The sequence below is a fragment of the Lampetra planeri genome, chromosome 5 (genome assembly GCF_965212315.1).
Source record: "Lampetra planeri chromosome 5, kcLamPlan1.2.h2, whole genome shotgun sequence".
NCBI lineage: Eukaryota > Metazoa > Chordata > Hyperoartia > Petromyzontiformes > Petromyzontidae > Lampetra > Lampetra planeri.
The window spans coordinates 17,630,080-17,646,024 of record NC_136111.1 but is presented as its reverse complement, the minus strand read 5'-3'; the positions used below and the strand labels follow the sequence as shown (position 1 = coordinate 17,646,024).

The window sequence follows — 15,945 nt, the reverse complement described above, 5'->3', positions numbered from 1 at the left end:
TCATTTGTCCGTTTTATTCTCTCAAACAGAGCTCGTTTAATAATTCATGCGAGAAAAAATCAACACACCAAAAACAGCGTCCGCATGCAATGCTGTGGCATCGGGCCACTTTAGCATCACCTCATCAGTAGCTTCGCTAACATGTCACAGCGTCATCAACATCATCGACATCATTAATGTCAGCAAAAGTCCTAAACAGGAGCACTGGACACCTGGCAAGCAGGCAGATGCCAAAGGCAACTTTGTGAAATGAACAAACCAAGCTAAATAACCACTGAGCAGAGTCCGGTTATTTGTTAAGAGATTAAATGCTTTGGGATTTCAAGTCCTCAAATTGGTTAGCGTCAGGGAATGCAGGTTTGCGGAGGACAGCAAATCCCCCTCATCACAGGCTGAGCTGCACGGAGCCCTGCAGATGACTGCTGTACTTTTGCAACAGGGGGCGCACCTCCACCTGCAGAAACTTGGTGACCTGCACACACAGACGGCAGTAAATAGGGTCACAGAAAGTGTGCTTGAAGTTTGTGACGATGATGCCCTGTGTGCGCCAGGTGGCGCTGTGGTCAGTTGTTTAAAGTTTAGTCGGAAGGTGGCGAATTCAAAGTACAAAGACTTCTGGCAGGATGATGCTGAGCGCAACTGCTGCACGTTGAATAAGTTTTAAGAAATGTACATTGGTAAATGAAGTACATCACAGCATAAGATCACAATGTATAAAATACTAATTACAAAGGGGAACTTGGACCAGGATAAATCGTCATTGTGAAATGTAACATCGAATCAACAAAACTATATTATTGCGACCATACGCTCAACATAAGATGTACTCCACTGTTGGATGAGGGCTACAATGCTCAGTGAAAGAGTGATGGGTAGGATGAGGTGAGTGGGTGTGATGTATGGGGTGGGCATAGAGGGGGGGGGGAGGGAGGATCCACCTGGATATCGGATTCGTCATCGAATTCCTCCAGTATAAACAAATTTACCGATTCCGATTCTGAGGGTGCGGGGAGGAGGGGGCCATGCCTGCTGGGGGGCCCGGCCGACGAAGGTGGCGGGGTCGAGCAGCGATGGCAGCTGCTCGTGCACGGGGGAGAAGTACGCGTCGGCGCGCACGCGCTCCACCAGATCGTTGTCGCCGCCCTCCTGCTTCACGACGGCGGCCGCCTCCTGGGACAGCACGCGGATCCGCTCGTGGCACTCCTGCGGGGGTCGGTGGGGGCGGGGATGTAGAGGGGCGGCACTGTTATAGTCGGGGTGGAGTTGCATTGCATTACAGTGAAGGTTACAAGGGGCGGCATTGTATGCGGGTGGCAGTGGTATCATGGCTGGGAAGGGTGGAGGGGGGCATAGGCGTTGTAGCTTGGGGGGAGGCATTGACTGAGCGGGGGGGGGGGGGACAAGATGGAGGTGCCACACGGCTGTCACTGATTGGCTGAGAGGTAGCATCGCTGCCGTGGCTGGGGAAGTGACTCATCCTTCAAGGGTTCATCTTACTGCTCCCCTAGAGCCATATTGTGAGTGGGGAGCGGTGGCGCAGCGGTTAACACGCTGCGATACGGACCCAGCGACCCGAGTTCAATTCCTGGTCACGGCCACCAACACCAGTGACGATTATCTGAACTCGTCCTGGGCCTCTCCTAGATCGACTCAGTCTCAAATGAGTACCTCGTGAAGTGTATAAGCTTTGCCACTGGGGAGACAAAGCTAGATGGGCGTGGTGTTAGTCACCTACCCCGTCGTGTGCCGTGCCTGCCTTCATTAGGTGCTTGCTAACAGCACTTGCCACAACAGTCTGTTAAGGCTATAAGGGGGATTTTTGTCTTTGTATTCTCGATTCTTACACTGCCTATAAATCTTTCATTCAGCCGAAACATTAAAACTACCCTCCCAATCTGCTGTGCCCAAAAATTACTAAAAACAGTGCATGGCTGTTATTAAATGGCAGTTTGCTTTGTCAGTGGGGTAGTTGTATCTATTGGTAAATGCACGACTGCCAAGTAAGATAGCTACAAATCACAAGGACCCACAGCTCTTATCTTGTAGCTCCACACCAAAGCCAGTGCGCGTCACAGGCTGTACCACACCAATTTTGAGTAACATTCGACAAAAAAACCCTGTAAATCGACGTTCGGGAACTCCGCTGTAGAGAAATAGGACTTAAAACACGTGTCAGTCATATCACAGCGACATCACTAGGGCGCTTCACAGAACTGTTCAGACACTCCTGAAAGTTACTTTAAAGTATGTGCAATGTCATTTAACAAATATTATGTGGCAGCACAGGGCACACAGCCCAAGGGAGAGGTTTGCTCACTCTCCTCGACTGCCCCCCACTATGGTCTAGAACTCTCTTCCCCCAGCAGTTAGTCCCATCGACTACCTACCCCTGTTCAAGTACAAATTCAACACCTTCCTTTTTTTATTCTGCCTATGACCAACTGAGTGTGTGTCTCTCTCTCTCTCCCATATTCACAAAGAGATCCATAGACTTGTGCCGTTTCCGTACAGCGCTTTGAGATGCGGCCACGTTTAGATGCTAGATAAATCCTCACTGTAATTACATTTGTGTAGTTACAGCAACCGTGTGTTTTGGGCCATGCTGTTATTAAGGAGGCGGGTTTGTGCAGAGGTCAGCGCATGGCCAGCACAGCGGGAGACGAACCCAGGTCGGTTTCGCGTTGGAGTTCGGATGGGGTTAGGTTTCAGCGATTTCCTCTTCGTGAGCTGCATCACTGCATCACTGATCTGGGCGCCCAACTCCTACCCCCCTACTCTCTCTCACCCTCCCCTCTCATACCATACCCCCTCACCCGCCACGACCCACACTCTCCCTCCCCCTCCTCTCACCCTGCCCCTCACCTCTCAACCTGCACCCTTCGCCTGCCGCCACCCATCTTCAACCTCCCCTCACAACCCTCACCTCTCACCCTCGCCATCCCCTCTCACCCCACACCTCCTCGCTCTCTTCTGAACTCGCAACCCCTCGCCCTTCCCTCTCACCACGCAACCCTCACTCTCGCGCTCCCCGCTCATCCGTCAGCCACCCTCCACCCTGCTCTCCCCACTCACCTGCCGGTCGCCCCCCGCCTTCACCATGGCCATGATGATATTTTCCGTCGCCATGAAAGGCAACTCCTGCTTGATGTGGCGCTCGATTACCTGTTCAGGCGATCGAAGTCACAAGGTCATGTGGTCGCGAAGTCACGCACGCACGGGCACACACACGTGGGCGTATGTGAATACACCAAAAACACCACTCCCACGCATACACACATTTTCACAAAATGACACGCAACACAAAGATCCCCCGTATACCCTTAACGGGCTGTTGGGGCAAGTGCTGTTAAGTGAGCAGCTGTAAAGGCCGGAACGGCGCAAGAGGGGATGCTGCGGCCATCACCAAGCCTGCCAGCCTGTCTCCCCAGCGCTGATGTTTATACACCACACCAGGTACTAATTTTTAAGGCTGAATCAACCTAGGGGAGGCCCAGGATCGGTTCAAATATTAGCCATTAATGTTAGCCATGAGCAGGAACCGAACACAGCTTGCTGGTTTCGTGACATTGTGCGCGAAACACGACACTTACGCTCCCGAGTACACACGTACTCACAAAGTCACAACAACAATAACAACCACCATTCGCCACTAAGTGGCGGTGACAGTCACCACAGTGCTTGTGTCAGGCTAGGTGCACTTTGAAGCCACGTGAAGTGTCGAAGGCTCGCTGGCGGGAGGTCACGGGACAGACCTAGGTGCCATGTGTTGACTGACTGAGATGACTGATAAATGCACCAGCTATGCCCCCGACTGTGCCAACTTGCTGTGTTTCAGCCGCCCGATGCTCCACTGTATGCTGAACTTCTTTCGCACCGTACATAGACAACTGTGCTAATGGGAGGGAAACGAAACTAAACACAAAAAGCAGATCTAAAGAAATTAGTTTTCAATCTAGATTTAAAAGTGCATAGCACCAGTGGCTTCCTAATATCGGAAGGACGAGCATTCCAGACGACCACAGAAGCGCATCAGTGACCGTCTTTGTTAAGAAGGTTAGTCAAAAGCAGAGGTCGCAATCGGGTACCCGATACCCGTACCCTACCCGATACCCGGCTACCCGTACCCGGCCGGGTACGGGTACCCGTTTGCGACCCTGGTGTGGCCGGGTACGGGTACGGGTAGACCGTGAGTCACTGGTGAGTCACCGTTTGTCACTCATTTCCCAACGTCTTGTCTCTTCTCACAATTCAAGTTCCTAGAATCAACCCACCCACGCCTGCAACATGGCTTCATCCCAGAGGTCGCAATCAGGTACCCGTACCCTACCCGATGCCCGACCGGGTACGGGTAGCCGGGTATCGGGTAGGGTACGGGTACCTGTTTGCGACCCTGGTGCGGTCGGGTACGGGTAAGGAATCAAAACCCGTTTGTGACCTCTGGTCAAAAGCCGCTACGAAAGTCACGCTCACACACACACCTTGGGGTAGACCACCAGCCCCTCGCCCACGTTCTGCAGCGTGCTGAGGATGATGTCGGCGGTGAGAAACGCTTCCGGGATGCAGATCCGCCTGCGGAGACGCGGCCACGCAGCTTATCAGCAGGGGCCATGGCTCCGCACCTCGTCATCGCCGGCATCATCGTCGTCGTTACAACCACTGCCAGCATCATCATTTACGCTGCCAGAATCAGTCGTAATAATCATCATCACAATCAGCACATCATAAGTGTAAATAAAATAAGAGGAATTGTTATCACAACCGCTGCCAGCAACATCATCACTTTCAGAAGAATCAATACTTCCTGTATCATCATCATCAATGTCCGTATCATCAATTATAGAATCAACACTTGCTGTATCATCATCATCAATGCCAGTATCAACATCACTTCCAGAATCAATTCTACCTGTATCATCATCATCACTGCTGGTATCAAGATCATTACAATCGATACAAGTATCATCACCATCAACACCAATACTCTGAGTAGTATCAACATCATTTACATGACCCCAGCCAACCCGACCCGACCAGGCCGCAGCCGCCCCGACCTGTTGGCACTATCGTCGAGCGTGCGCTCGAACCACTGCGTGGACGCCGTCTGCAGGGGGTCCATGACGAGCGTCATGAGGTGGCGCGCCAGGCTGCAGCAGCGCTCACTCCGCATCGGGTTCCGCTTGTACGCCATCGCGCTCGAGCCTGCAGAGGGGGAGAGCCACGGGAGCAGAGAGGGAGCCGTGCGGGGAGCAGAGGGGGGGGATAGAGGGGAGCAGAAGGTGAGCAACAGGACAGCAGCGGGGGGCAGCAGAGGGGGAGCAGGGTGGGAGCAGAAGGAGGAGTGGGGGAGCAGCAGAGGAGTAGAGGGGGGGGACAGAGGGGAGCAGTGGGAGAGCAACAGGACAGCAGAGGGAGAGCAAGGTGGAGGCAGAGGGGGGGAGTGGGGGAGCAGCAGAGGAACAGAGGGGGTGGGATAGAGGGGAGCAGTGGGAGAGCAACAGGACAGCAGCGGGGGAGCAAGGTGGAGGCAAAGGGAGGAGTGGGGGAGCAGCAGAGGAGCAGAGGGGGTGGGATAGAGGGGAGCAGTGGGAGAGCAACAGGACAGCAGCGGGGGAGCAAGGTGGAGGCAAAGGGAGGAGTGGGGGAGCAGCAGAGGAACAGAGGGGGTGGGATAGAGGGGAGCAGTGGGAGAGCAACAGGACAGCAGCGGGGGAGCAAGGTGGAGGCAAAGGGAGGAGTGGGGGAGCAGCAGAGGAACAGAGGGGGTGGGATAGAGGGGAGCAGTGGGGGAGCAGAGAGGGAGCCGAGAAGCAGCAGGGGAGCAGAGGGAGAGAGTGGGAGGAGCAGAGGGGGAGTTGAGAAGCAGAAGGGGAGCAGAGGGTATGCATAGGGAGGAAGCGACGATGGAGCAGAGAGGGGAGCAGGGTGGAAGCAGCGGGGGAGGAGCAGGGGGGAAGCAGAGGTGAGAAAGGGGAAGACAAAAGTGTGGGCACACAGGTAGGACAAGGGGAGTATGGAGTGCGGAGGAGAAGAGGAAAAGATTGGATAGATGGGACCATGGGACAGGTGGGCGGGGTAAGACAGGGGGATGCATGAACCTGGTTTAATGGGCGGCCGAAACCCGGCATAGTACCCAGCATAACGGCGTCTCCAACGCGGCCATTATAAATATTCTGTGTCAGCCAGTCACTGCTGGTGAACTCGTGTACCGCGTAAATGTCCATGTGCGTGCGTGATGTGTGCGTGATGTGTGCGTGACGCGGGCGACATGAAGCCACGAGACTCACCGATCTGATCCTTCTCAAATGGCTCCTCCACCTCCTTGAGGTGAGCCAACAGGCGGATGTCTGTGCAGATCTGGCTCCAGGAACAAAGGGTGCTCGAGCGAGTGCGTGCGCAAGAGGGAGAAGAAGAGAAGCAGCGTGGAGATAAGTGATCGCAGTGACAGGTGGGGGTTGATGGATCAGACATCATCATGTGCTGCGCTAGAGGCTGCTAATGAGATGGACTAGCATTGGAAGATGCAGTGCGTGAGATGTTAACTCCCTCGCCTGGTATAAAGCAGGTGTGTGTTCAATCTCGACCCTGACGCCTGTATATTTGGAGTTTGCATGTTTTCCCTCCACATTTAAAAACGTGCGTTTAGAGTATTTGGCTGCTATAAATTTCCACGTGAAACGCCACCTCGTTGAGCTATCATTTGTGGCCAGGTCGCTTCTGAAAAAGAGCTATACAGCTCAGTGGGTGTTACCTGGTAAAATAAAAATAGTTGATAGTTTTTTTACACCACACTACTTTGGACTTCAACGTGGCATTTACCCACACTGGGGGCCCAGAGCTAAGTGAGGTCGCCCAACGTTGACCCCGCGGAGGTCACCGTAGAGGTCACCACAAAGGTCACCACAAAGGTCACCTTATGCACAGAGGCGCCCAGGCTCGCCAGCGTGGCCACGATGTCCACGTCCACCTTGCGGCTGTACGTCTGCCCCGTGATGAGCAGTGCCCTATCGTCGCACGACCATCATCAGCATCGTCGTCTTCTTCAGCAGCAGCAGCAGCATTAACAGCATCATTACCAGAGGCAGTAATGGAAGCAGTATTATCACCGTTGTTATAAGCAGCACACTCAACGTCTTCATCATTATAATCATCAGCACTAAGTAAGTGGAAGCAGAAGTAGCAGCATTACTATTATTAGCAGCAGCGGCGGCATTGTCAAAATCAGCATCATCATTGGCAGCAGCATTTGTAGCATCGTCAGCAGCAATTGCATTGTCATCACATGCAGCAACAGAAGACATCATTATCATCAGCATCAGCAGCAGCTTCATCCATCACCCATCAGTAGGGTTCTTCATTATCACCATTAGTCGTGTTGACAGCATTGTTAAGAGCGGCAGCAACAGAAGCCAAAACAAGAATAGCAATAGCAACGTCATCATCATCATCATCGACATCAATCAACAGGAACTCACTTGTCAAATCCGGCCAACTTGGTGACCAACTCATCCAACTTCTCCACCTGAAGCGACGGCCGATGTCAAGCAAATGTGGACCAAGTGATCGGACCACAGCACCACCCGATCAGATAATAGACATTAGACAAGCAATGATTCACAACCTCAAAATCCATTCTCATGCTCACAATACATCCAACCGGATCGCGCACTTAATAGTTATTTACTACGTACGGAATAATCAATCTTATGGGTCCAGACACCATTGAGCAGCTCTGCAAACTAAACTTATAGGGTGGCGAAATATTAACTACCTCGCCTGGTATACAGAAAGTCGTGGGTTCGATCCCAACCCTGACGCCTGCATACTTGGAGTTTGCATGTCTCTCTTCCTGTGGTCGTGTGGATTTTTTCTCCGGATCCCCCGTTTTTTTTCCTCCACATTTAGAAACATGCGCGAAGAGTATTTGGCCGTGATCCATTTCCACGTGATAAGCCACTTCTTTGAGCTATCATTTGTGGGCAGGTCGCTTCTGAAAAAGAGCTAACTCAGTAGGATTTACCCAGTAAAATAAATAATTGCTTCGAAGTTTTATACGGTTATAAACTCGTCCGCCGCTTTTCAAACACGACACGGACGATGAATACAACGCGATCACGATGAAAGGCGATCACAAAAGTGTGGGCTACCGGGAAGACAACGACTGAACGGACAGGCGAGCGAACGGTCAAGCTGAACGAACGAGCAAATGTGCGATTGTGGCCGAGCTGGGCCGGTGCGGGGCGCCACCTTGTCGTGGTCCCCGTTGAAGAGCTGCAGGAAGCTGGCCTGCGTCCCCGTCGTGCCCTTGACCCCGCGGAAGCGCAGCTCCCCCCGCAGGCGCTCCACACTGCGCAGGTCGCTCACCAGGTCCTGCAGCCACAGGCAGCAGCGCTTGCCCACGGTCGTCAGCTGGGCAGGCCTGCGCACGTACGCACGCAGGGGCGAGCGAGGGGGCGAGCGAGGGGGCGAGCGAGGGGGCGAGCGAGGGGGGCGAGCGAGGGGGCGAGCGAGGGGGCGAGCGAGGGGGCGAGCGAGGGGGCGAGCGAGGGGGCGAGCGAGGGATGAGAGTGGGGTGAGCGAGGAGTGAGAGTGGGGTGAGCGAGGCCATGGGCTTGCGAGGCGGTGGGTAAGCGGGGCGGTGGGTGCGCGAGGCTGTGGGTGTTCTATGCTCACTGGAAATGCGTGAACCCCAGCGTGGGCAACGCGGCATGTGTCTCCGCGAAGCGACTGAGACGATCGATGACGCGTGCCAACTGAAGGAAGCAGACAGGTCACACACGCACACACACACCGATGAACACACATACATAAACAATCCCACAAGTATGTACAAAGAGCCCCCGTAAAGCCTACACTAATTGTTTGACAAGTACTGTTTAGCGAGCATCCATTCAGGCCAACACGGCACATAACGAGGTGGTACGGATAGGATCACACCCGGGCCGCCTTGGTCTCCCCAGGGGCTGATGTTTACACAATGCACCAGGCAGTCAAAACTGGGACAATGGAGGGAAATGGATCATCACACGCCCAACACAAGTGCAAAAAACACACAACCCGTCAGCGCATCACGCGGCAGCGATGCAAAACACGGAGGTAGTGCGAGGGGTGTGAAAACAGAAAAGACTCACTTTGGGCAGGAGGATGTCAAAGGCATCGCGTATCACGATCAGGTCCTGAAGGTTAACAATAACACAAGAAAAGTCAGTATAGAGAGTAGGGAGATCTAAACTAGCCAGATATACACGCTCACACACACGTGCAGAGACACATTGCTGGGTTTTGTGGTGCGCACCCGTGATCCGCAGCTTTATAGGCAAAAGTTGCTGGATCAGACACGAGATTTGTGAAACTCCTAAACCTTCTAGGCTGCGAGGTAGCCAGTTGATGGCAATACAAAAAATGTATTATTGAAATGGTAATTATCATGGCGCGCGGTGCAAAGATGATAACTCCCTTGCCCGGTATGCAGAAGGTCGTGGGTTTTATTCCGACCCTAAAACCTGTATATTTGGAGTTTGCGTGTCACTTTCCCCGTGGTCGCGTGGATTTTTCTCCGAGACCTCTGGTTTTTCACTCCGCATTTAAAAACTTGCGTTTAGGGTATTTGGCTGCTATAAATTTCCACATGATAAGCCACTTCGTTGTGCTATCATATGTGGCTAGGTCGCTTTTGAAAAAAAGAGCTAAATAGCTCAGTGAGCCTTACCTGGTAAAGTAAAAAAATATCTGTGTGGCACTTTGTGAGTGTTATCCCCCCCCCCACCCCCATCCATGTTGCGCCGGCATTCAATAAAGCAACAGACGAAATTACTATGAGCAGCCTTATTGCAGGAACAGAGATGACAAACCTGTCGAGATACAAATGAGTGAGATGAAAACGAGATGAACAGGAGATAGATGAGAGAGCTGGAGGCAGACATTATGGCACCGCGATGCAATGTGATATCGTAACAGAACGCCACGTGGCTTGCCGGCACACGCCAATTTTGCTATGTGGGCCGCTGGCGAATATATTTCAAGAAGCCCGCGTAGTACTCATGCCCCATAGCAATAAGGACCTTGGTTTGATTCCCAACTCCAGATGCCTTTCTGTGTAGAGTCGACATGTTTTTCCCCCGCTATTCTGCATGAGTTTCCTCTGGGTTCGAGCTAAAGGAAACATACAATGCAACTGATATTGGTCAAACATGCCAATGATAAAAAATGTACCTGCAAAAATTACTCTAATTGCCATTTACACATCTCGCAAAATCACCCCCGTTGAGTAAACGTGGCAGGATCCTCTTGAAAACAATTTGGTGATGCTTCTCTGGAAAAACAAACATAACAATAACATCAATAATTTTTTAGTTAAAACTAAACTATTTTTATTTTACCAGGTAGCACCCACTGAGCTGTATAGCTCTTTTACAGAAGCGACCTGGCCACAAATGATAGCTCAACGAGGTGGCTTATCGTGCGGCAATTTATAGCACGCAAACACTCTAAACGCACGTTCGTTTCTAAATGTGTTGAGGAATAAACCGGAAAATCCATGCAACCACGGGGAGATACACGCAAACTCACACATACAGGCGCCAGGGTCGGGATTGAACCTATGACCTCCTGTATACCAGGCGAGGTGGATAACATCTCGCCACCGCGGCACCCACAATGATTTAACGACGATTTCACAATAAACGACGATTTAACGGTACCGTGTTGTCGCCCACGTAGCAGGATGTGGCGCCCAGGTGGATGATGGGGGCCGCGGTGGGGCAGGTGTGCGCGAAGGTGTGCACGTGCGCCATCACGTCGTGTCGACACCGCCGCTCCTCCTCAGCCGCCATCGCCCAGTCGATGTTGTGGAGGTTCGCCTCCATCTCTGCGAGCTGGACGTTGGTGACGGGCAGGCCTAGCATCTGTGTGATGTTGGTGATGGTGGTGGTGATGGGGTCGGGAGAGGCAATGTGGAAGAGGGGGTAGGGGAAGGCGATGTGAAAGAGGATTTGATGCGGGAGGAGAGAGAATAAGACGAGCACACTTGGCACGCATATACAAGCACACTCACACGTACCGGTATAGACACGCATTCCGACATACACTGTGCTCATCATCAATAGCCATTATCTATCTACTGCTGGATTATGTATACATAATTTAGAAAAATCTGCCCTGTACCTCAGTCTACAGTACAGTACGTACAATATGTTTTGTCAGTTGATAGGCTGTACCGGCCTTTTGGATTTAAAACTCGTAGCATTTGTTAAAGCTTAGAAATTCTACATCTGTTTCGACCTTCCTCGGCTTGGATAATTCAGTGTATAGACAAAGATCCCCTCTATAGCCTGCACAGACTGTTGGGGGCAAGTGCTGTTCGCGACCACCTATGATGGCTGGCACGGCACACGAGGGGGTAGGTGGCCAGCACCATGCCCCCTAGTAGCGGTGGTTACACACCGCACCAGGTAATCATCGACCTAGGGGAGGCCCAGGAATGGTCCAGATAATCGCCACTGGTATTGGTGGTGGCCATGAGCGGGAATCAAACTCGGGTCCCCGGGTTCGCTAACCGCTACACTACCACATGCGCACTCACACATGGACATAAGCATTTATGCACCAATACGTTTACCCAGGTAAAAACATGTTCTCTATAGCCGTACATGCTTGTTGGGGTAAGGGATGTTTGCGAGCACCTATTCTGGATGCATTTATAGGAAAAAATATAATCACAGATATTTTAATATTTTGTTTATTAAGTTATTCTATCTAATTCGTGTAGTGTATTCCCACTGTTTACTGTAATGACCATATCATCAGCAAATCAGCCATGGTTAATATTTATCCCCATTTTTTATCAGAATAAATGTAAGCATAACCAAGGTCACGTGCGATATGTCCTAATAAACAAGTGAAAATATCTGTTCAAGGGAAAAAACTGGGAAAACACAACAGAATATATGTATTAACATATAATTACCCTTGGCAGTTATTGAAGGCTGACCGGGACCAAATTAATTCAATAAAGAGGCAAAGGAGAGTCGGGTTTGGAGTGCTTCTGAAAAACTTAACTTGATAATGAAAATGTATAAGTACCAATTTGCCTGACGGAAATGTGTCACTCGTGTACTTATTACCTGCTATCACATATGGATCACAAACATGGACATTGACAAAGACGATAGGAATCAAAAGCTGAAAAGTGTGAAAAGAAGCATGGAGACATGAATGCTTGGGATGACACTGAGAGACGGGAAGAGCAACGCACGGATTAGAGAACAAACACAAGTTGTAGACATCGCACTGATTGTTAATCAAGGGACTTGGACAGGACACGTCCCCAGAAGGGATGATGTATGTTGAACTTCTTTCTCACTGTACGTAGCCAACCGTGCTAATCGGAGGTGCGGGGGTAAAGGACAACAAATTAAAGAAAAGTTTTCAATAAATTCGTTTTCCATCCAGATTTAAAAGTACGTAGCTCCCAGTGATGCAGTCATTTTAGCTGTGACGGTCCCACCTGATGACGGAGACTTGTGTTGCCTCCGAAACGTCGTGATTCATTATTTCATTTCTATTATTACTTCTACGAATTTTATTTTTTACCCACGTGACTTTACCGAAAAAGCCTAAGAGTATGAATCCTTGCAGTCACGAAAACTTCAAATCTAGAATCGGAAGAGTGTTCCAGACAGCCGCAGAATCGCATCTGAAAGCGCGCGATGCGGTGACCGTCTCTGTTCGACGGTTAGCCAAAAGCCACTGCTGCGAGAATAACCGGAGTTTGCGTGACTGTTTTACACGCTTCTTGACCGGTGGTCGAGTCCCAACGATGGGGTGGCAGCCAAGGGAGGGGACGCGCTCAAGAAGACGTCCACCACGGAGATACTGTAGAAGAAATCAGTTCATGTGGAGGAGCTTGATGGGTTGTTGCATCGCAAGTCTGCTAGGGAAAGGCCTTGATCGCATGAAGTTAATCTTGAACAATGTTTACACTATGAGACCTCCTTTACCAGTGGCAAAATATAGTAGTAGGTTTTTACCCTTTAAACTGGTACAAAACTGACACCTTTATACAAGGCATCATGTTTGCCAAAAGGCGTCATCTGGTCCAACACCAATGGAGACTAGGCTCTAAGGAAAGCTGTCTCGGGTGTGGACCAATCAACTTCAAGGACATTGCATATCATTATCATTATCAGAGTTGTTTATTTTTGTTTGCATTTTGACTGCTTGTGTTGCGGTTATTGCAAATATGATGCCTCGTATAAAGGTGGCAGTTTTGTACCAGTTTAAACGGTAAAAACATACTACTGAACAATGTTTTTTGGAAGAAAATATAAACTGGCATCCATACGAACGTTTTTTTTTATAGTTTTAAATCAAAGAGTGTTTAAATACATGAATAAAAAAGTGGAAAAAAGCCAGTGACAGACAAGAGATAGACACAGAATGCTGCCCCAGGGTCTCGGGCGCATGACCTCAAACCACGCGGAGCTAAATCTGGCAGACTGACTGCCAATTTCAGCAGCCACATTTCACTGTGGTCATAGGACTTGCATTAAGCGTTAGAAAGTTTTGAGTTAAAAACCTCTAGTGTGCAATCGACTTAGGCCAGCCATAGCTAAGCTACTGCAGGATTGCTGGCTCAAATTAGTTCATTATGAATAAGTTAGAATTGTAGTTGAACCCTGGTCTGAAACAACGCCACCACTATTCTCACCATCACACTATCACAATACATTAATTAGCATCACTATGTGGTGCATCATCAAACAGTGGTTGTTTCTTACTGTGGTTGTCCCACCTGATGACGGGAGCTTGTGTTGCTTCCGAAACGTCGTGATATAATTGAGTTATTTCCATATTTTTTATTCTTTTTTTATTTTTATTTTTCACCTACGTGACTTTACCGAAAGAACCAAAGCGTATGGATCCTTGCAGTCACGAAAACTTCAAACCTAGAGTGGTTGTCCTATTTTGAGAGACCGCCTGCCATGGGAATGTCGACTTTCTATCGCCAACTCTGGGCAAGCGCCACCGGTCACCCCTCTCGACCTCACGGTGGCGCTGCGCTAACAAGTGGCGCTTGCGAGCAGCCACTAAAAGCCATGCCCATTGCCATTCCCGCTGCCCTGCAAACTGCACTGCCCCATGCCCATGCCCACCGCCTACGCCGATGTCATCCAGGCCACGTCTCATGCACTGCCATCGACGCCTAAGCCTTGCTCCCTGCCTTGTCCAGGTTGATTCTAGATTTGAAGCTTTCGTGACTGCAAGGATGCATACGCTTTGGTTCTTTCGGTAAAGTCACCACGTAGGTAAAAAATGAAATTAATAAAAATAAAACAATTAAAAAAATCACGACGTTTCGTAGGCAACACAAGTCTCCGTCATCAGGTGGGACGCGTCACAGCCAGATTAGCTGCATCAAGTGAGGCAAGGATTCAAGATGAAAGCCCAGGTTGCCCAAACCATAACGATGCCCGACTGCCAGTCACGTCCACCGCCGTTAGGTTCGTCAGTCGCACGCAGTGCCACCCCACGCTCTCTCTCTGTGCGCCACTCCTCGTGCATTGCCGTGCCCACCACCACCACCACCCCCCGGCCCGCACCCGACTGCCTTGCCCCAGTCACCCACCTGCTGGGCCCGCGCGAGCAGCAGCCAGAGCCGGCGCCACGTGGAGAACTTCTTCTCGTCGCCGAAGTTCCGCGCCATCTCCGGGGACGCGTAGCGGCTCACGAGGGGCGAGCGATACTCGGCGTGAGTCTCGCTCATGCCTGCCTGAGGCACGGGCCACGTGGACGAAGTTGGAGGATCTTGGAGGTGAGATCTGCGTGTCTAACCGCACGCCGGGACTATTTTTGTAGCAGTGGTCACCTCTGACCCCCCCCACTCCCCCGGTAAGTAAGAAGGGGCGTGGTTAGGGAAGAGGAAGTGACGTAGCACGGGGTGGGGGGGGGAAGTGGTTGCCATGGGAATGGACAAAAATAAACGCGCTTCGCCAAGGTAGCGCGATATCACAGTTCACGATACGATGGCAAATATCGCGATATTACGATTATCGCGATATCACAGTTCGCGATACGATGTCAAATATCGCGATATTATGATTATCGCGATATCATAGTTCACGATACGATGGCAAATATCGCGATATTACGATTATCGCGATATCACAGTTCACGATACGATGTCAAATATTGCGATATTACGATTACCGCGATATCATTGTTTACGATACTGTGTTAAATATCGCGATATGACGATTACCGCGATATCATAGTTTACGATATGATGTCAAATATCGCGATATGACGATTATCGCGGAGTCGGTAACGTGTATTTCTCGCTATGGAAACCACGAAAAAAATTAAAACGTAAAAACAAAGTTTTTCACTATAAATCCTTTATATGCGTGTTCAATGGGCCACAACCCAGCCCACATTGGTCTTTGAAACGGGCGGCTAGAGTCCTCTCGTCCTCTGGCTTGAGATGGCTGCTACCTATGGGTCAGATGATTGCCTGCCACCATTAAGCAATTGGTAATTAAATATTTTTAAAAAAAATCCTAAAATGTTGAAAATTTTGGGAAAAAAATTTCACGACAATAAATTGTCACGCACAACGAGTCTGTGTGCAAAATGTCAGCTCGATTGGATCACGGGAAGTGGGTTAAAAAACGACCGAAAGATTTGCACGGTCGTAAGCGCGCAAGCAAGCAAGTGAACTTAATATAAAGGATTTAAAAAAACATTTTACTTCGTGCAAGTGGTTGTTTAACTTTAACTTTCTCATCCGTTCACTCTTTTCCGTTCACTCTTGCAAGTTAAGAAATGTTAAATTTCGATTTAAAGCTTTTGTGACTGCAGGGATTCATATTATTGGTTCTGTCACGTAGAAGGGAAATAAGAAAATAATACAAATATAACAATAAAATTCTCACGACGTTTCGATTGCAA

General features: G+C 50.2%; 1 protein-coding gene across 1 annotated transcript; it reads right to left on the bottom strand.

The window, feature by feature from the left end:
• On the bottom strand, positions 1-14,902 carry ADSL (adenylosuccinate lyase). Its single transcript, XM_078594819.1, has 13 exons — positions 14,624-14,902; positions 10,698-10,901; positions 9,129-9,173; positions 8,671-8,750; positions 8,245-8,416; positions 7,473-7,519; positions 6,911-7,001; positions 6,285-6,354; positions 5,052-5,199; positions 4,479-4,569; positions 3,073-3,162; positions 1,027-1,203; positions 1-472 (listed from the first exon to the last, which is right to left on the bottom strand). The coding sequence occupies exons 1-13, from the start codon at positions 14,759-14,761 to the stop codon at positions 386-388; spliced, it is 1,440 nt and encodes a 479-aa protein (XP_078450945.1). The 5' UTR covers positions 14,762-14,902; the 3' UTR covers positions 1-385.
• Positions 14,903-15,945: the final 1,043 nt, after the last annotated feature.

Bases quoted from the DNA above. Each gene is read 5' to 3' on its own strand.
- ADSL (XM_078594819.1), bottom strand. From the start codon at position 14,761: ATGAGCGAGACTCACGCCGAGTATCGCTCGCCCCTCGTGAGCCGCTAC. The intron at 10,902-14,623 runs GTGGGTGACTGG...AACATCACACAG, and splicing joins TGCTCGCGCGGGCCCAGCAG to ATGCTAGGCCTGCCCGTCAC. The intron at 5,200-6,284 runs GTGAGTCTCGTG...CCCCCTCTGCAG, and splicing joins ATTTGAGAAGGATCAGATCG to GCTCGAGCGCGATGGCGTAC.